Here is a 21,896-nt window from a genome sequence, read left to right as displayed (position 1 = left end):
ATAAAGCGAGTGAGAACGTCAAAAAGTTGAGAAATACTAAACTTCAGGCAAATTATGGGTGATATTGCAAATCACAGATATTGGCTGAATTTAATTCAGTTTGGCAGAGCTGTGAGTAGGCCAACAAAATGTCTATTAAAATGACAAACTGATGGCCCATTTTCATTTGAAAAAAATAACTAAAATTTTAAAAATTCTGATAAATCAGGAGACTGTTTCCAGACGCTAACTGACATGTTATTTCCAAATGAATTAACATGTATTTTATATAGCTCTTTTGACCCAAGTAGAACTTGAGTGCTTCTTTATGTTGTGTCATAATTACTTCTGTTGTCTTTGAAATATGGTTAAAGTTACTGCCGAATGTACTGACAAGCATTTATGGTAAACGAAAATGTACTTAATATCCTTTCTATTGAAACGTGTATGTCATGTATTTAAATGTAGGCCACAAAAAGTGACAAATTGACAAGTTTATGATGTGATTCCAACTGCTCTAATGCATGTGCTTGATGACTTCAGATCAAAGTATAAGGTAAAAAGTCACACTAACTGCTCCAGACAAGAGCTTCTGGGTGACAGGAGGGTGGCCTGTTTCATTCTGACTAGCAGCTGTAGCAGTCCAACGGTTTTTGCACGCGGTGGCTTGGATGACAGTTCAAGAGTGTGTTTTGAGGTTACCGGCTCACACAGGCGAGCTCGTTCACTTTAGATTTGACTAAACCGTTCCTCACCCATTACTAAAGAAACGATCTCTGGATTCTGCCGGCCTCCAAAAGCTCTCTAAACACACGGCCCGTCGTATTAAATAAAACACCAAACATCAGAGCATTCACAGCGCTCACATGTATCACCTCCAAGGAAAGAGTTCAAGAGGTCGTTTTTTTCCAGTTGACGTGGTTTATGATGGTGCAACGTACTCAGGCCAAGCTGGAGGCTTTCAGTGAGTGGCTCCAGCAACAAACATCAGCAAATCCCATCAAACCCGACCCGGCCCGATCCCCCAGGGGCCCTGAGGCTTGGGAAAAGGACGGCCGCTGCTGAGCCCTCGCGCCCTTGTACCCTTGTGGCCTTGTGTCCCGTTTGGGGAGGTGTCAAGCGATAGTTGGTGCCACTGCTGGATCCATCCCAACACACACATGCACATACAGATGGCGCATGTCGCCGCTTTTTCTGGCGTTTTGAAAAGCAGGGAGGCTGATGTCAAACACTGGGAGGAATGTTCTCATTCTGAATAAACATAAAAAAAAATGTCCTGGACCAAAAAATCCAGAGCATGCAGTCACCTCCTCCATCCAACATCACACACACACAAATAAAAACACGCACGTACTCTCACATGCACTGAGTGTGGCAGAGAAAACATTTTTCTCTGGGGGACGATGGGAACATTGACCCCCAAAGAGATGCTTTTACCAGATGCCTCACAGTTTCCTCCTCCTCAAATCTGAAGTGTGTGTTTCACAGTCACACACACACAAAGATCTGTTTTACGCCAAACCGTACATTTTGTCAAGAGTGTATTGACCTCATTCTGAGTCATGCATTTTTTTTCTTTACTCTACAATCAACTTCTCGCAACCCATTTTATGTCTCAATTACGACTTTTCAGAGTGGAACAGAATTTTTAATGAGATAAAGTGTCGGATGGAATGATTTTAGAGATCGGGAATTGATTGGACAATGAAAAGTGGGTGTTAAAAAAAGTAAGAGGTATTTGTGATGTCAGCCGAAAAGGAATGCAATTTTATTTTAATTTTAGTATTTAATTTTAATTTTAAGCAGAGCAACTAAATAATACATTAAAAAAAAAAAAAGATTTGGAAATTATATAAACCTATGAATTGCGCAAAATTAAATAATAATAATAATAAAAATGTCTAAATAAAAATAATAATAATAAATATTGTCTACAATATAAACAAAATCTAAATGATATATATTAATATTTACTTAAAAAATGTTTGTTTACAATCTAAGAAAGGTAATATTTGATAGTATTAATAATAATAATAATAAATAATACAAATGTTTATGATAAACAAATGGATTTGTAATACTAATAATAATAATTACTGTTGTTGTTGTTATTTAATGTTACTTTATTCTATATTTTATATAGAATGTTTATTTTATTTATGTTTACTAAATTGTATAATCTATGAAAGGTAAATGCTGGATAAAGTATTAAAAAATATAAATTATGATTGTTCAAACAGCATTTATTTATAAATCAGAAGATATACATAAAATAAACTTGGCCTTGATTCTTTAATATCCCTCAAACACTCATCCCAGCACACACACACACACACACACACACACACACACATGTTTTATCTTACCGCTGGGGCTGAGCTCTTGTCCAGTGGGCACCTCCTGCAGGGTGATGTGTTGGCCGTACAGGGGTCTGGGTGGAGCTGGGTTTTGTGGGTGACACACGGCGTGAGGCTGCATATGAGGAAGCACAGTCACTGCCATCCCTCCACTCGACCTCTACAGAAACAAACACAACACAAACTACTGAAGCCAAAGCTGGGATGCTGCTGTTACTTGGGAAAGCCACATAAATGACTGGATTATTTGCAGTTCACTTTAAACACAGCATAGTGATAGAAATTGATATCTAAACCTTTTTTGTGTCAAAGGTCTTTTGTCTTTCAAGGGGTTTCATTCATGACCGCTTACCATCGGTGAACGGCAAAGATTTTTACATATGAAATTCCCTGTGTGGCCCGAGGCAGGTCGAGTTTCTGTTGAAGCAAAGTTTTACTCTTTTGATCTCGGTGGGGCTCTGACGTCAGGCCAGGAGAAAGGGAAGTTAGACAGTCAAAAAAAAAAAAAAAAAATGAAAGAGAGAGACATTAGCAGAGAACTTTGCTGAGTCAACTGGTTCCTTAACAGGGTCATACTACCATTTTTTGTTTTCATTTTCATGAAGATCTCTTATAATGTTAGTAAAGGCTAGCACCAAAATAGTCATATTTTAGTATTTATTTTATTTTATTATTTTATTTGTGTCAGCTAGGCCTTTAAGATATGCAAAAAAATATAATCTAACATTTGGTTTGTTTTGCTACTATTTCATGCTCTTTTGTCTCAGGGAAAAGAAAAATTTCATAACTTAAGAACTTAAACTATGCTCAGAACAAAACAAATGGATGATTATTTATAGGGTACGCTGTTTACATTAAAATAACAATCAGTATTCTGGAATCAGAGGTCATAGATCGAATATGTTTTGCAGAAAGAAAACTGATCCAGGATCAACTCTGACCTTTTAATACCCTCAAAAATAAGATCCAGTAAACACACAGAAGCATTTAGCCACTCAATCTCCCAAATCCTCCTCTGCGATCTGTGTCTAAGAGGCCAACAGATCCACAAACAGTCCTTCATCTGCAGGATGTTTTCTGAGAACAGCTTCTGAGGGAAAATACCTCTTACAAAGCTATTTGTGACAGATAAAGGTCCGTTGATATAGCCAAATCAACTTCCTTTGACCAAAAGCACATGCCATCACATGTAATTGTGTAGCAGATGTGTGTGTACAGTAAATAGGCATTGTCCTGGGGTTGTTGACAGTCTCGGTTAACTTCTTGAAAAGAATGTTTAAGATTTATGAAACAATGCAGTAACGGGCCTCCAGTTTGGAGGAGATTGTTGTGCATCTTGTTTTAGAAACCTGATATGAAATCTCCAGCTGCTCGAATGACTCAAAAATCATGTCCCATTTTCAATGGGGTTTTGATTCATGTCGTGATGTTCACTGCTGGGTACAGGAACAGGTTAACTGGTATCAGCATATCTAAAGCATCTTTGTGGTGAATAAATCAGCATTAATGCAGGGCGAGTGCATGTGTCTGCTCTAGATTATCTGTGTGAAATGTTATCTGTCTGCAAAAAAGAGATCTTCTTTCCATTTCGAAGAAGCTGCAAGCTTACTTTGATATGATTTATCAAGACTAAAGTGTTGAGCATAGCTGGTTGGGGTGCAAATAATAATTTGACGCGTGGCTGCCACAGGTGCCACGGCTGGAGTTCATTTAGAACAGCTCTCATGCTTTTTGAAGATAATTAAAGTGACAACATGAGTCCAGCCATTTTTATTTTAGTCAAAACAAAAAGCTCATATTTTACTAACATACATTATGCTATTGCATAACAAAAATGATGACTTGCACATAATACTTAAATCCAAAATCTTCCAAAAATCGTATATATGACTTGTTGCAGTATATTGCAAATCTTCCAAAATCAGCAGTCCAAAATTCAAGACATAACCATTAATAATCTTGTGCTTTGAAATGCAGTGAATGGATCATTTATTGAGCTGAGCTCAACTGTTAATTAATCTTTTCGATTAAAAGAAAACTTCAAAGAGTGATTCATACATCTACTTTTCATTAACCGACCGTGTCAAGATTTTCCATGAATAGCCACGAAGATTTCAATCAGTTCCTTGCATAAAACTAACAAATAGCTTCAGAGGATTTGGACTGTAGTGCACAAGTCATACGCACCACTTTTGTGATACTTTCATGGTGCTTTTTTGGTCATTTTGGAGCTTGACAGACCCAGATTCACTTCAAATCAGTCTAGTTCATAATTCATTTTCACGTGAACTATTCCTAAATCTGCACACATAAGAGATGCTCTGTATTTAACACTGTGCCCCTGCAGACACACAGAAAGAGAAAGTGTGTCCACTATTATACTCCCTAAGTGTCAACAGACATGCTGTGAACGGACTTTGCTGTGGCGCTGTATCTGAGCTACTGTCTGTCTCCAGGGCTGTTCTTCATGAAGGGAGGCGTCCGCAGCCTGACCGACTGCCCATCTGATAAACCTGCTGTTGAGTTAAGACTGTGGTTATCAGTCGAGACCTGGCAGCAGCTTTATAGAGCTGAGCTCATTGGAGGATTGTGCTTAGGCTGTCTGAACGTCCCCCGCTGGAGTCATGGGGAGCGGAGACGAGAACTTGAGAGCAGAGAGAGATATAGATGATGGTTGAGGGAGAGACGGAGGAAGTAGGGAGGACGGCTATAGGATTTATGGGGTACAGGAGGGTCCCGTCCCGTACAAAGGGCAATGCCACCCCTGCACCCATTGACATTGCTGGGATTTCTGATGATGAGCGGGAAATTAGTGGTACAACATCAGGATGTTTAAAGAGGAAACTAGAGATGGGGATTGTAAAGAATTGAATGATTCTGGTTCCTCATAAGAATAAAATAATGCTCATAAATTTACTAAGAATTAGCTCATAAGAGTCGAATTGGATTACACTGGTTGTGTTTTGATTCATTTAAAGGAACGGACTCTAAAGAATCATTTGTTTGGTAACTAGACTACCTATTTTGTTTTTAGATTCACTAAGGAGAATATACATATAAACGTCATTCATTCTGTAATCACTACATTGGTTAGTCTAGTTTTTATTATCATTATTATTATTTACTTAAAATAACCTGATCATGAGACTCGTTCATTCGGGAAACGGACTGCACTAGTTGCGATGTATGTTTTTTGATTCATTTAAAGGAACTGACTCATATGAGTCATTTGATCGGGAATTCGATTATTTGAGCTGCATGTGTTTTTTGAGTCACTAAGCAGAATGGACTCATGTCATTTGTTCTGGAATCACTACACTATGTACACTTTAAACTTTTTTTTTGTGATTCACTAATAAGAACTGGCTCATAAGATTCTTTCGGTTGGATATTGGACTACACTTGTTGCATTATATGTGTTTTTTTTTTTTTTTAAGAACCAACTCATTAGAGTTTTATTTGTGAAGTCAATTTGTTGGGAATTGGATTATGCTGGCTGTGCTGTGTATTATTATTTTTTATATATATAATTTGATAAGAAGAATGTATTTGTAAGCATCACTACACTGTTTAAACATTATGGGTTTTTTTGTTTGTTTTTTAATTATTATTATTATTTTATTTTTATTTATTTTTTGATTCACTTAAAAGAACCAGCTCATCAGATTTATTCATGTGGGAAATAGACTGCACTGGTTCCTTTGAATGTTTTTGTTGTTGTTGTTGTTGTTTTGTGTGTTTCACTAATAAGAACCAGCTCATTTCAGATTCATCTGGTTGTCTATTGAACTACACTGGTTGCACTGTAAGTTTTTCTGATTTATTTAAAGAACCGACTCATAAGAGTTTGGTTCGTGAATCGGATTGCACAGGTTGTGCTGTATTTTTTTAATTTTTGTGATTTATTGAATGGACCGACTCATAAGAGTTATGTTCTTGATTTGAACTGCACTGCTTGCGCTCCAAGCATCATTTGTTGTAAAATCGCTACACTGGTTACACTTTAAGCTTCTTGATTAACTTTATTTTTTTATTTATTTTTTAATGGTTTGTGGACCCAGTTCCCAATCCTAGAGTTACAGTAACTCTTTTTTCCACCAAGCTTTGCAACCCAAAGAACAGGAATGCAAATGTGATGCATTTGAAAAGTGGATTTCATGATGAAGTGGATTTTTATAGAATGCTCTTGTTATTAAGCGAGTCGTGTCAACAGATACTTAAGCAGAAACAATAACACCAGGCAATCTTGTTCTTTTAGTCTGTAGTGCTAATGACACAGACAATATCTGCCTGTCTTCCTCAGTTCACTCGTCTTCATGAGCGAGCGAGGGGTGGAGGGGATGTTCAGGGGGAGAGATGAGATCAGAGAATGGCTTTTCTTCTTTAGCGCATGCAAATGAATGAACCAGGAGGGAAGCCCCCTCCACATAGCCTTTGACCGTAGTGGGAGACAAGCGTCTCGATTTCAAAAGCCACGAGGCCACCTGAGCAGATTATCTTTATGGTGAGTCCCTGCATGAGGAGGATGGGTCGGCTGCAGATTAGCATGCGACCCTTTCCGGCTCAAACACTAACAGCCCTGTCTGTGCATACTGATGCCTGAATCTTTATTAGACACCTTTGATTCTGCACTCACCTGTGCAGAATCCCATTGTGCTCCGGCCGACTCTTCGCCAGGACTGTTAAAATGTTCCCTTTTACAAGTGCCCAACAAACTACCTTAACCCCTCTGACCTCTAGACGGGGTGGATGGGGGTTAAAAGGAGGTAAATGTCTTTCCCTTTAAGCATTCCCATTCTAATTCTTCCCTACCCTTTGTATTGTGCATTTATTTAAATTGAGTCGAGAAAAACCTGTAGCTCTGGAGTCACACGCGACGTTCTGTGTGCAGACAGCATTCTGCATTCAGGGGCAGATTTGGTGTCACCCGCAGGTTCACATCCATTTCATGCCACTGAAATCACTTTGATATTCACCTTTGCATCTGTTCAGATAATACCAAATGTGCATGAAACACCTGGATGCAAGAAACCTGAGGTGACAGAGCTGGAATATTATGCATTAACAATACATACAATAAAGCATATGTTTTGATTGAACTGAAACTGAACATTTAAAGGGACATTATGATATATTAGATTTTTATTTAAAGGGAAAGTTCACCAAAAAATGAAAATTCTGTCATCGTTTTCTCATCCTAAAGTTGTTCCAAACCTGTATTAATTTCTTCCTTCTGCTGAACACAAAAGAAGATAAATGTCGGTAACCAAACAGTTGCTGGTATAGCCATTGACTTCCATGGAGAGAAAAAAAAGAATTCTATGGAAGTCAATGGCAACAAGCAACTGTTTGGTTACCAACAATCTTCAATATATATATATATATATATATATTTTTTGTGTGTTCAGCAGAAGAAAGAAACTCATAGAGGGTTGAAACAACATGAGGGTGAGTTAATGATGACAAAATGTTCATTTTTGGGTAAACTATCCCTTTAATATATATTGTATACAATTAATTAGGCTTTAATAATAAAAGTTAAGCTAAATCAATAGCAATTGTGGCATACTTTTGATAATAATAATAATTATTATTATTATAATATCAAATTCTATCTATCTATTGTATCTGGAGGAAGAACGGATTTGATTAGGTGTTCATACTGATTATTTAGTCATAGTTTTTATTTAGGATTTGTTGATGCTGTAAATATATGTAGGGAAGTCAAAAGAGTGTATTAAGACAAGGATGAGATGACAGAGTTATGAAGTTGATTTGATGATTGTTATCAACGTGGAGAAGGGGTAGGATTAAATAAGCTTATGCTTCTTCCTACTCCTTTTTGAACATGTATAAATTAAAATTATTTTGTATTGTTTAGTTTTGTTTTTATTATATTTATTTACATGTTCAAAATAAACGTTTCAACAAGTGACGTGACATACGGCCAAGTATGGTGGCCCATACTCGGAATTCGTGATCTGCATTTTCAGTTCAATTCAAGTTTATTTGTATAGCGCTTTTAACGATAAAAATCGTTGCAAAGCAGCTCTACAGGAATTTAAGTTTCCACAATATATTTATATATTGCAGAACCTTAATATATTTAACTTATGGCAAAATTAGTTTTTTTTAATTTGGCATTTAACCCATCCAAAGTGCACACACACACACACCGTGAACACACACCCGGAGCAGTGGGCAGTGCTCAAGGGCACCTCAGTCGTGGTATTGAGGGTGGAGGGAGCGCTGTACTTTCACTGCCCCCACCTACAATCCCTGCCGGCCCAAGACTCGAACCAGCAACCTTTGGATTACGAGTCCGACTCTCTAACCATTAGGCCACGACTCTATAATTTTTCAACAAATACATACACTACCTTTTCTCATAAAACTTTTTTTGTATTATTTTATCTGTATTTGAGTTATTAGCTGCATATACTGTAAACTATTTAAATTATAATTTTTTACAGTTGTTTTATTGTTTCAGTGGTTACATCATTAAGTTTTAAAGCCAACAAAGTAAAACGTTGCACAAAAAAAGATCTTGTGGCTATACTACCGAAATTCGAGTATCTTAATGCTTACGGATTGGCCTCATTCATTTCCACTGTAAGTTCCTCACTGTAACCCAGATTTCTGCTTTTTTGAAGAAAACTTTGCATTGATATTTTTGGCAGATGCTTTTATCTGAAGCAACTTGCAATGCATTCAAGGTACACTTTTTATCAGTCTTTTGTCCCAAAAAAAAGGGACAAGTGGAAATTATTTTTTGTATTAATCAACATTACGCCTCAAATGCTGTCAACTATGCTTAAAACTCAAGAATGAGTGAATATCATGCCAACAGATTCTAGGGTTGTGTTTGCTGTAATAACCAGGAATGTGTGTTCACTTGTTTCTTACACATGGCTAGTGGGCAGCTCAGTCCAAACAGAGGGGATTTATAGTGGAAGGTGGAGGTCTTACCATTACACCCAGACAGTCAGGCGGTTGAAAAGCCTGACAGGAGGAAACTGGATCCGAGTAGTAACTCATTCTACGAGCTGGAGCTGCCGTGATGGAGGCCTGCGGACAAGACACACACACACACACACACGAGAGGTGAGGACCTCAATCAATCTCACACTGTTTATCCCAGAAACGAGCTCCACCAACCTGGATTACAAATAACCTGCCACTCAAAGCTAAAGATGACATGAGGAGAGCCAAACGCAGCAGAAGGGCGGGAACCGATGGTGAAGCGATAGAGCCTTCTTCTATTGCAATGTTATGTTGCTTAAGTGTGTCTTAATCAACCGGACTGGGTGGTGATCAGATAAATCAAAGCAGAGTCATTGTACGTTTTTAAATTTGCATGACTTTAAAAAAAAGACTTTGACTGTGTCATTGTTTACTTCTATGTAAATAAGTATTATCTAGTAAAAATAGTGGTCAGCTGATACAGCTTCTTCAGTGGTACTGATAACGAGACAGCAAGAGAAATAAACACTTTATTGCTGAAAAAATATAATAATAATATTCTTTTCAGCTATATATACAGTATATATATATATATATATATATATATATATTAAAATACAAAATATGCATATACAATATACTTATATATACATTATTATTATTATTATTATTATTATTATTAAATAAAATATACATTTTGAAAATAAAAATAAATAATTGCCAACAAGGTTTGGTTGTCAGCCAATAATATTTAAAAATACAATCAATCAATCAATTGAATGAATCAATTAATTAGTTTAGTCAATCCAATCCAATCAATCATTACTAAATACTAAAAATACTAACTGGTAAAATATGGACGAACCCAGCGATTGGGTTGTATTTAACCCAACATTTTTAGTGTAAGAATATTACACTGAACAAATACAGAGCAATACTGTTCAGAAACAGACCAGAGTCTGGGGTCTGTCTCTTACTCCTCCTTTTCTACCCTCCCCTCTCATTCTGTTAGTGTCTCCTTACTGCCATCCCTTTATCATTGTTTACTAGAGCGGGCATTAGAGAGAGAGCCGGAGCCCAGCTGTGAGGATTCTGTTTCTGGAGCGACTTCATGATGAGCACATGGACAAGCTGGCCAACAACTGAGGATTCACCTAAAACAGCAGTGTGCGTGTGTGTGTGTGTGAGAGAGATAGAGAGAGAGAGAGAGAAGAGAGAGAGAGAGAGAGAGAGAGAGAGAGAGAGAGAGAGAACATCTTGAAGTGCTTAGAGTGTGGCAACTGATGTTCCTCCGAGTCAAAGGTTGAGGTGACTGTCACAGATGGATCTTCCAGAGGTTATCACAACACTCTCTCATTCAGCACAATGAACATCATTATTCCAAATAGCAAGACAACTGTTTAATTGATTAAATAATAATCATAATAATACGTCTGCTTTTCTGTTTGTACAAACTATATAAAGTAGTTTTTGTATATCAGTTTCACGTTATATGAAATGCTACGTTATAAAGACATTTTAACCATATAGGCTACAATGCAGAATGTAAAACTGAAAACATCTTAGAAGTTTTTTTTTTTTCTTCAGACAGTTAAAAAAAAAAAAAAAGATGGATTTAAAAGTCATATTTGAAGCGATATAGTAGCAAAACATTGCAAAATCAGCCCGTCGTAAAAAGATGGATCGTTCCCCGTCAGTATGATCATGTTCTGTTGAATAACTGCGTGATTCTTCCCGATCCAGAGTGAGTTCAGAGCGCAGCTCCGGCGCGGACGGTCCTGAACAACACGAGCGCGAACTACAGCTAACCGATGAGGATAGAAACAAACTTTGTTCTTACCGTGATTTGCTGGAGTCGCTGAAGGCTGTTGGCGGTGGGCTGGCTGTCAGCTGGTGTTTGTACCTGGCTCGTCTTTGGAGAGGAAGGATAAAGAGCACTTGCTGGAGTCCCACCCTCCCCAATCACTGCGCTCCTCCAAAACCAGTCCGCGCTCTCCACATCTGACAAGTGTCCAGCCATCCAGACCTACGGGAACAACGGCTTTATATGGGGAGACTTTCTTTTCTGTTCTTCTCTTTGAATCAAATTCTGGTTTAAATGTGTCAGACAACTCAGATTAATTTCATTAATTACATTAATGAACCTTTACATCTATGTATAAATCAATTACAAAAAAATAATCTCCAAGATGATGATGATGATGGTGGTAGTGGATGGTGATAATATGTGTGTTAAGTCTAGTTTAAATTTATTTATTCACTGTTTGTTTGTTTGTTTGTTTGTTTTTGTACATGTCAAGTTTCTAAATGTAATCTTTATGTTGGCTTCACGTTTAGATTTAATTAAACAAACAATGTCAACTAATATTTTTAATAATAATAATATGTTTTTATATATTACTTTAAGCATATTTAGACTTACATTTGTATGCACACATTTAGATTTAATGACACTAAAATGTTGAGTAAAACTCCTAATAATTTGTATAATAATAATTATTAATATTTGTATTATTATTATCTTTTTAAATTGCTTCATACATATGCCAAGTTCCTAAATACAATCTTTATATTTATGTTGGCCTCAAACATTTTTTAACACTTTTATACCATAAAAAAATAATAATAAATAAATAAATACAAACACAAAGATAAAAAGTTACTATTTTTTTATTATAATAATAGCAATGACAATAATTTGAAGTCATTATAACTTTTTTATTCATTTATTTGACAAATAAAATGACTTTTTCAATGTTATAAAATGATCAGTTTTCCTGATATGAGGCCTTTTGACAATTTACGCACATGATGTGAGCTATTGGCACTGTTTATATCAGTTATTCACATTAGCTCTTCCTGGACTTGACCACGTAACAAAGGTTGAAGAGGAAGTGGAGCGAAAGAGTTTTCCCAGTTCTTCCGTCAGTGTCCAGCAGCCTGAGCTGATTCGGTCAGGCTCTGGAGGAAAATGTCCATATAAAGAGGAAGAGGAAGAACGCGGCCGATGGGGGTAACAATGAGTGGATTTCCTCCGGTCATGTCTGTCCAGCAGGTTGCTGGGTCGTGGAGAGGAGGAGAGCATCAGGGAGAGGTTTAGGGAGCGGTTTTTGTTTGGAAATACTATCCAAGGTCCCTCTTTATGCTGATGGTGGGAGGAAGGCAGTTTTGGGCCGGAGTGATGATGTGCTGCTGAGTTAGGATGAGTTTTGGATAGAAAGGAGAGGAAAAAAGAGGCTATTTTTCATCTGTGGTTCCTAAATACAGCTGCGTCGCTTTGACCAGATGAACAAAAAATGACGAGGCTTGGGTGGCCATGACCTATGTTTGTATATTCATGTGTGTATTTCAGAGAGACTCCACCTGTGTGCGACAGAATACAGAGTGAGAACAAGACTGGATTGTCCTCTTTATGATCTGATCTGGCCTTGTTTGAGAAAACAACATATTTACTCAGAAGTGGCAGTTGTGTAATCACATCTCTCTGTTTGTTATGTGCGTGAATACCAGTGTTGTTTTGAGACATTATTTTAGTTTTTAATATTTTACTTTTATATTTTCTGCTTTAATTGCAATTTTATTTTTAGGTTGATATATATGTATTGTATATTATATATTATATATATATATATATATATATATATATAGTATATACTCTAGTTTTAGTTTTAGTTTTAGTTAATTTAGTCATCAGCATAAACTAAATGACTAAAAAAATAAAAAATAAAAAATAAATATATATATATATATATATATATTAGAGTTTTGGTTATTTTACTCATGAGGTTAAACTACATTAAAATGAGAAATTCAGAAATGTTTCCTTGGCAACCATGCAGCTGAAATAAAATATATTTTTAAAATATTTTATTCTAATGTTTTTTTTTTTTTTTTACTTATAAATAAAACAAAAGATAATTGGAGTATGTTTTACAAGAAAATACTATTTATGACTTTTTACTTGAAGATTTAACATTTACTGTGTTACTTGACCTGTCTTTGTAATTAATTGTGACATTTACTAGCAATTTTTAAATGAAAATTGTTTTGACACATTTTTTTTTCCAGTAATAACCCTGGTGAATACACAGCATTATGTCTAAGAAATTATTTTCCAGATGATTATGTCCCTATTTTCTCCCATCAAACTCAAACAGCCCACTCAAAGCACTTAGTTTTTTATCCATTCGCATCTCGTCTGAAACACCTTGTGGGTGAGTGATAAGCCCTCCGTGGCTGCCCCACTCTCATTTGTTTGAATTAGAAAGTGTGTGGTCAAAGATCTTCCATACGGGTCCTTGAAAGTAAATCTGAAGGTGCTTTCAAGTCCAAGGTGAGAAGCGTGAAGAAGTGGCATGTCAACCTGTGCTGTATCGGACGGGAATCTCTCTGAAGCCAGGCAAAGCAATCCCAGAGGGCTTCGGAAGGGCCAACACGTCAGGGGCAAGAGGGGAGCTGCGTGACTTATGGCCATGTGCTGAGAGAAACGGGAGAAAGAAGAGATAGGTGGGGCAAGACGCACCCCTTTTGATGAGCCAAATTGAATAAAAGGCAGTGAATGTGATCCAGATCTTCCTCGTGTGCCCACAATGCTGTTTCAATTAGCTTGATGACTGCTTCAAAGGAGAGGCCTTGATGCTCTTCTGCTCCACATGATCTCTTCTCATCACCTCCTGCACGCCTCGCACCTCCCTTATCACTCCAACACCTCTCGCTCGCCCTGTGAAACATTCCACTTCTCTCTTCCCCCTCTTACTCAGATATCTGGGTTGATTCTTTTGTTTTAATTTATTATAGTTTATAATTCATGGAAGTTGTAAACCTTTATTTATTATAAACTATACCTATATTTAAACAACTAAGCAACTATACCTATATTTAAACACTTAAAAAAATGTGTTTTTAATATTTATTTCAAGTAAGAAAATGTATTTATTTATTCTGTTATTCATTCATTCTGTTTTCTTTTCTTTCTTTTTTTTTGCAGATTTGACGTATTTTAGATTTTTAATCTCTCTATGACACAAAAGTTTTAAAAATGGAAAAATTCAGTTTTTTCAAAAACTTTCAATAGGTGTTTGTGTTATTTTGTCTTTATATAACCCAGTCATTATCACCATGCTAAACATTTTTATATTTTTTCCTAAAAAATATTTTTTTTCTCACCCCTTTATAACTTTTTTCCTAACCATTGTTGCCGGTCTCATGCTCTCTCTCTCTCTGTACATCCCTCGCTCTGTTTCTCTTTCTCTCTCATGGTCTGGTCACGCTATACATTAAACAGAGCACTTTTCCCTCGCCAGCAGCTCTAAACGTTCATCACTCACTCCGTCTGACTGCTTTACTGCTCGTGTCCATCCTGCTGTCGTCACACTGGGTCACACCTCACACTAAACTGGGATAATTGGCTTTCGAAGTGTTAAACCAAAAAAATACGGCGACCTTGAAGTGATGCTGCCAGACCTTTTATTAGCCATAAAATGAAATGATAAATCAGAACATCAAAGCTTTATCATCTCGCAGAGTCTATCCATCCATCCTGACTAGTTTTGCTAGCTCATCCTCAGTCTCCCAAAGATACCGCAGGACAGGCGAGTTTAATGAGCTTTTATTAGAATCGTCCCAAATGCTGCAGGTTCTTCTAACGTTTCGAGGGGGGAAAGAGCGAGAGATTGTGTGAGAGAAAGTCCTCCCACTCATCTCTCGCAGGAGATATCCGCTCACTTTGATTCACTGCCCGGCTCTTTCCAAAAGAAACTGCCCCACAGATGTTGCTCCAGCGACTACAAAGAAGGAGGTCTTTATGAAGACCAAGTCTATTTTAGGCCGCAGCGTTTCCGAGAGGTACGGGACTGATCTCTTTTCTACTGAAGCCTTGTTTTTCTTTCTTCCTGAGGTATTTTTAGATAAAAGCTGTGGAAATTATGACAAAAGAGAGCGTATAATGCTTCGTGACAGTATCGTCTCTTGATCACCCAAACCCAAGTTTAGAGCACTGAACAAAAGAGCTGGCAATCATGAGAATGAAAAGAAATGTACAGTAAAGACATTGCACGTTTGGTCCAAATGTGGGCCTGACGATGAGATTCTTAAAGTTGGGTGACTTTTGAGAAGCTGCGTTCTTTAGTATTAGCCCTTGATATTATCTTTAATTAAGTACCCAATCCCTTTTATGAGTTGTGCAAACAGCCTCTAAATAGGCCTTCTAAGCCATACAAACATGCCTTGGAAAATGTGTAGCTTTCTCCAGATGTTTCAAGTTTCTAGAAGGTTCTAGGGCTTCTGCCCTTCCATGAGGCTTCGCAATGGGCCCAACTAACCTCCGCCACACTCCCCGGTCGGGACACATGTGCCGGAACTCATTCTGAGGAGCTTTGTTTGTCTGAGGCGACCTGGGTGTTTGGGAGCAGGGAGTGTCGCTCGGCCGCTGTTGACCACAATCGGATACAGTGTTGCTCCGTAGAGGTGTGAACCTTGGCCAACAGTGAGCCTTATTGAGTTGAGGACCCTGCATTGACTGTGTACAGTGTTAAGGAGACAAGTGTTGCCATATTAAACATACAATTTCTTTCTTTTTTTTCGTTAACAACTGTTTATTTAATATGATATCATTGGAATATGGAATATCATTTAACATATGAAGAGTTTATCTGCAAAAACGATAAACGCCATTTAATTTTTTATTTTTTATTTTTGTTGCATTATTCTCCACATATAGCGCGATCTGAACCCTAAACAAGTTTTGTCAAAAAAGCCAATATTGTCCAATTCCAAGGCATCACGAGTTCACCTTTTACTGCAGAAGCCGACAAGCGCCCTTGTTGTTTTTGAACAGAAGCCGGTAAGTCCATTTTAGCGAATCAGTGCGCTGTATTCAGGTCAGGTGACAAGGCTACTTTCACTTTGATCCTTTACACCCGTCAACCCTTCGAAGCTCTCACTCCGGAGGGTAAACCCTTTGAAGGGATTAGGGCATAGGGATGAGCCCTTCCGAATGGAACGCAGGGTAAAAGTGATCGAGGATGGATAATTTCGATGAACTTGATGAACCTGTGATTTCTTCTTCAGGGAAAAAAAAGGAAAATAAAAGCTTAAACATTTTCACGGAGCCTTGCAAAAGAAGTGCATTACAATGGTGAGGGAAAAGCTCCGTGTTATCACATCCATTATTACAGGGGTAGGCAACGTCGGTCCTGGAGTGCCGATGTCCTGCAGAGTTTAGCTCCAACCCTTAAAAAACCTCACCTGCCTGTAGCCCTAGAAGAACTTGATTGTGTTTGATAAGGGTTGGAGCTAAACTATTGCCTTGTCCAGATACCTACACTTGCAGTCTTGGCCACTTTCATTTTATTTATTTGATAGGGACAATGCTCATTGATCAACAGACAAGTTACTTGCTGTAAACAAGCCAGAGTTAGCTACAAGTGCTAGTTTCAATCTGTTGTCCCTAGCCAGGTCTTAACAGGCACCCTAAAATACAAAAATCAATAAAATTACACTATAAATTTAATTAATACAGTAGCAATGTAATAAATACAGCAGGAATTTTAAAACAATATAAGCATACCCTCAAACAGACAATATATTATACTTGAGAGCATGTATGCCCTTAACGCACACTACATCCACAATACTGAATACTGCTCCGGAGCGCTATTCTAGGCATAGTGTATCCCATCATGCATCATGTTCTGGAAATAAATCGTGAGACTTTTTGCCGAGATCTCGCAAGAGGTCACAGAAACCTTTCCAATGTAAATTAAATATTAATATAATATTATTAATAAAAATTTAAATTAATTTCATATAAATTCAAATTAATTACAAATAATTTGGTAGAAAAACAGTTTTTAAGTTTTATTGGTTGCAAAGATGAATAGTGGTTATATATATTTTGTACAACATTAGCAACTACTTTTTATCATTTAATTAGAAGCAACAGAAATTAAAATTATGTCATGTTATAGGGACTACTGAACAGACATTTAGAAGTTGATTTTAAAATGTAAAGTATTTAAAATTAAAATTAAAATGAAGCTGTGTAAACACTTGGTGTTGGTTTTGCTGGAGCATCGTGTAAGGACATTTTCCTTACACGATGCTCCAGCAAAACCAACAGCATCCTGAAGGATCCTGAAGGACTCCACCTGAAGGACGGTACCGGAGCATCAGAGCCCGCTCCGCCAGACTTCTCAACAGCTTTTTCCCCCAGGCTGTGAGAGCCCTGAACTCAAACCACCCAGCCACCCTCTGAAACCCCATGCAAACCTCCTGAATACCTCCTGAAACATGGACCACCCCCCACACCAAACCTTACCACACCAAAGAAAAAACTTTATGGAACTTTTTTGTTTGCAATTGGAAGTGTGCTACACACAGGTGAGTGGGCCTGTACAAACCACCTGTAGTAACACACTCTCCTCTATGTGCACTAGACACTTTACACACACTGCTGCGTGTACACAATCCCAGAAAAGACTCAGCAATATATGTATGTTTACATTCTCATGCACTACAAATCATCCTGCACAGTTCCCCAACCAGCTGCTTTACTCAAAATGTTTCTCTTTGCACATGTACAGTATTTATGTGAAGCATTCGTATAGTTTGTATTTTTTATCTTTAATTTTTTTTTTTTTTTTGTATAGGGTAAATATTTATATATAGTATACTTATAGTTAAAATCTGTCAGTAGGTTAGTTGTGTATAGGTTTATAGTGTATAGGTTTATAGTGTTTTTTATAGGTTTAAAGTGTTTTTTTACTTCATTGTTGTATGTCTGTATTTATGTAGCACCGTGGTCTTGCGAGGCACGACATTTCATTCCACTGTATGTCCCCACAAGTAGCGGAATATGTCTATGGCCTTTCCAGTCCTCTGACCTGAACCCTGTAGAAAATGAGTGAGGTCAATTGAACAGAAGAAGCACCATCATGGAGCTGGGAATCTAAAGGATCTGGAGAGATTCTGGATGAAGTAATGGTCTCTGATCTCTTGTCAGGGGTTCTCTAACCTCATCAAGCTTTATAGGAGAAAATTTAGAGCTCTTAAACTGGCAAATGTAGGTTTCAAAAAGTATTGATAAAAAGGGTGTTGTTAATTGTGGCCAATGTGTATTAGAGAAAAACATGGTAACACTTTATTTGAAGCCCGTATTTATAATACATTATAAAGGTATTCTTAAGGCATTATAATGAATGCATAATGCATAAATAACTTTAGAATATGTTGTATCGTCTCATGATTATTTATGAGAACAGTTTATAATAGTTACTTATTTGTGGTTATAGCTTTTAAGAGTATGATGATTTATCACACAGTGATAACACACAGTGAACATGATACATCCGCTTAAATTACAATAGATTATATTTCTCATAGTTATAATGTATTATAAGTCTCATATCTCGCCACGTTACTTATGTTACTTTACTTAAAACAGACAAAGACCACTTATAAGTAATAATAATAACTTCTTTTTTTTTTCTCAAACAGCTATAAGATCAGATAACGGATCAGATGAATGTGTAATATGAACATTTGTTTTTAATATAATATCAATTGGATTATTTTGATGGCACCCTTTAGACCGCTGTTGATAAGTAACTCTGCAACTACATGTCAACTAGCAGTCATGAGAGTATTAGTAGTGTGTCTGCTGAATATACTGTATGCTAACACTTTATTTTGATGGTTCCTCAACAGACATACTGAATATAGGATACTTTGCAAGTATGTGAACATTCTACCTACCCTACCTAAGTCTACTAATACAATTAGTTTTATATACTGTATATAAACATTGCACTCAAGAGATGTAGTAAGGTACTGTGCAGATCTTAAATAAACAATATCAAGCTTTGATATAGCCCATTATAAATGAAGTAGATTTAATATGGTGTTCATACTCTTAAAATTTATAACCACAAATATGTAAGTACTATAATGTATTATAATTGTTGTCATGATTATTCATGTGATTTTATAACTCATTATAAGGTTTTTTATAATGCTTTATGCATCCATTATAATGCCTTAAGAGTACTCTTATAATGTATTATAAATACTGGCTTCATAGAAAGTGTTACCAAAAACATTTATCTCTTCACGAGTTCACAATTACATATAATTAGCACAAGTAAGGTAATGCGTATTTGGCAAGTATAGTAATGCGTGATTGGCGTGCTGTCCGGGGAAGGGCTCCGAGCTTGGGAATGGCCCGAACCCAGAGTACCCCCCCCCCCCCCGTATAAGTGTGTTAAGAACTCAAGTGGTAAGAACTCAAGAGTGGAGAAGGGGTGGTGGAGGGATGCTGATTAACCGTCAAATGAATAGCGGTATGTCAACTTTATTTATATCCGTGCATTGATTAACTTGAGTGCGTTCCTCTTGTGTTAATGAGGCTAAGTATCTGACATGCTCCTCCCAAACTTTGTTAATAAAACATAATTTCACGTGCTCACACTTACATATAATTAGCACGAGTAAGGCAATGCGTATTTGGCGAGTATAGTAATGCGTGATTGACGTGCTGTCCGGGGGAAAGGCTCCAGGCTCGGGAATGGCTCGAACCCAGAGTACCCCCCAAAAAGCAATTAAGTGTTGGACAGCCGCCAGACTAAGATTCCCCCAAAAATACTTACTGAGGTCTGGTGGGAGCTGGTTTCGAGAAGTCGCCTGTATGGTGGGCCGGGAGAGCCTACGTGCTCCATGGGAGCGGCTTGTGGCATAGGATGGGTAGGCCCCACCGGCTGCTGGTATGGACTGCATGGTTCGGGGCGCCCGGTCGGGAGGGCTCGAACCGATGCTCAACGGTGTGCTCACTGCGTTGGAACGGGTGAGCCCTGCCGGCCGATGGAGGAGCACGGAGTCGGTGTACGGACCCTACTGGCTGTCAGCCCCTGCCAATCAGAGGACAGAGGGCAGGTATCTGGCCGATGAAGCCTCCGACCGGAGATCAAGACTCCGGACATCGGGCGAGTGGGTCCTATCGGCTTGGCAGATAAAAACAGTTTGGGACGTCCGACAAGGAGGACTATCGCAACATCCGACGGGAGATCAAGACTCACGGCATCGGATGGATGAACCTCGCTTGTGGGCGGCAAGTATAGGAGCCTAGCCGGGAAAACTCTTACTGACATCTGACGCGAGATCAAGACTCACTGCATCAGATGGGTGAGCCTCGCCGGGCAGGTAGGGAGAAAAGAAAACCCGGAATGGGAGGCATCTGATGGGATATTGAGACTCAGGACATCGAATGGGTAATTATTAGTTTTTTTGTGTGAAAAAGATGTGAGGTTTAGTTGAGAGGGCTCGGACAGTTATCGGCAGGGGGACGAGACCCGTGGTGTCGGACAGCTGGGCCTCGCTGCCCGTTGGATGGAAAGGTAGGGTTGGGTGGCCGGGAGACTCTCGCAGACGCCCGACGGGAGATCAAGACTCACTGTGTCGAGCGGATAAGTCTCACCGTCCGTAGGATGAAAACGGTAAGTTAGTCTGGCTGGGAGGCTCTCGCTGATGCCCGGCGGGAGATTAAGACTCACTGTGTTAGACGGGTAAGCATCGCCAAGCGTGGGACTTGAAAAGGTAAGGTTGCCTGGCCGGGAGGCTGTCGTCGGCGTCCGTCGGGAGATCAAGACTCACTGTGTCGGAGAGGTAAGACAGAAGCGACTGACGGGTTTTTTGGCATCGTCTATAAATAGAGGTTCGAGGGGGGATTTGGCCTAAGAAATTCTAAGGCTGAGGTACTCGAGAACGGACTGGTATGGTTGGATTAGAGAAGAGAGTTTGAAAATGTAGATGAAATGGCCTTTCTTAGCTTGGTCTGTCTTACTTTGTTTGATTACAATCTAAATTGTAAAAACCTCTGAAACCGATTGCGTCTGTAAATAGTTGGATGTTGATGGGAGACAAAATGAGGTTGCTATAAAAGAGGAAAAGGCCGTTCCATTGTTTAAGGAACATTATCCGTAACCGAGTTTGCCGTTCATGAAATAAGGGAATGAGGTCCTCGAGCGCATGAACCGAGGAAGCGAGTAAGAGGAGATGCGAGATGAAAGGACGCCTTGGGGAATGATGCGCATGGCGAAGTTTAAATGCCCGAGCAGTGACAGGAGTTCGCATTTGGAACAGTGAGAGTTGGCAAGGAGGGTAGAGGAGACAAGGATTATTCTATCGATCTTCTCCTTAGGCAGAGAGACCTGGAATTTAGCTGAGTCTAGTTTAATGCTGAGGAACTCGATGGATGTAGTGGGACCCATGTTTTTTTCCTGAGCGATGGGGATCCCAAGCTCGGAAAAAAAACTTTTTGGACTGTGAGGATGTGGGCAGCTGGGATGGCATCAGGGTATGAAATGACTAGGAAATCATCTAGGAGGTGGATGAGATGGGGAAAAGCGTAATTGTTTGACAAAATCCAGCAAACGGCTTCTGATAGCATGTCAAAGATTTTTGGGCTGCTTTTGCAACCAAAGGTTAAGCAGACGGTGAAATAGAATTTTTCGAGCCATCGTATCCTGAATAAATGCCATGAATCGGGATGGATAGGCATCACTTTGAAGGCAGAAGTAATGTCTATTTTTGCGAGCCAGGCTCCTC

At 38.4% G+C, this 21,896-nt stretch overlaps 1 protein-coding gene across 1 annotated transcript in view; it reads right to left on the bottom strand.

Moving 5' to 3' along the window:
* LOC306888427 (protein c-ets-1-B) overlaps positions 1-11,311 on the bottom strand; it is a 49,160-nt gene extending 37,849 nt beyond the window's left edge. The window contains exons 1-3 of the mRNA XM_079446713.1: positions 11,140-11,311; positions 9,306-9,404; positions 2,346-2,496 (exon numbers count right to left, since the gene is read on the bottom strand). Coding sequence (XP_079302839.1) covers positions 2,346-2,496; positions 9,306-9,374 — 220 coding nt within the window. The 5' untranslated portion in view covers positions 9,375-9,404; positions 11,140-11,311. The remainder of the gene's footprint in view (positions 1-2,345; positions 2,497-9,305; positions 9,405-11,139) is intronic.
* Between the last annotated feature and the right edge of the window lie 10,585 nt (positions 11,312-21,896).

The sequence above is a fragment of the Barbus barbus genome, assembly GCF_936440315.1.
Source record: "Barbus barbus genome assembly, chromosome: 22".
Classification (NCBI taxonomy): Eukaryota; Metazoa; Chordata; class Actinopteri; order Cypriniformes; family Cyprinidae; genus Barbus; species Barbus barbus.
This window is presented reverse-complemented; position numbering and strand designations above follow the sequence as displayed.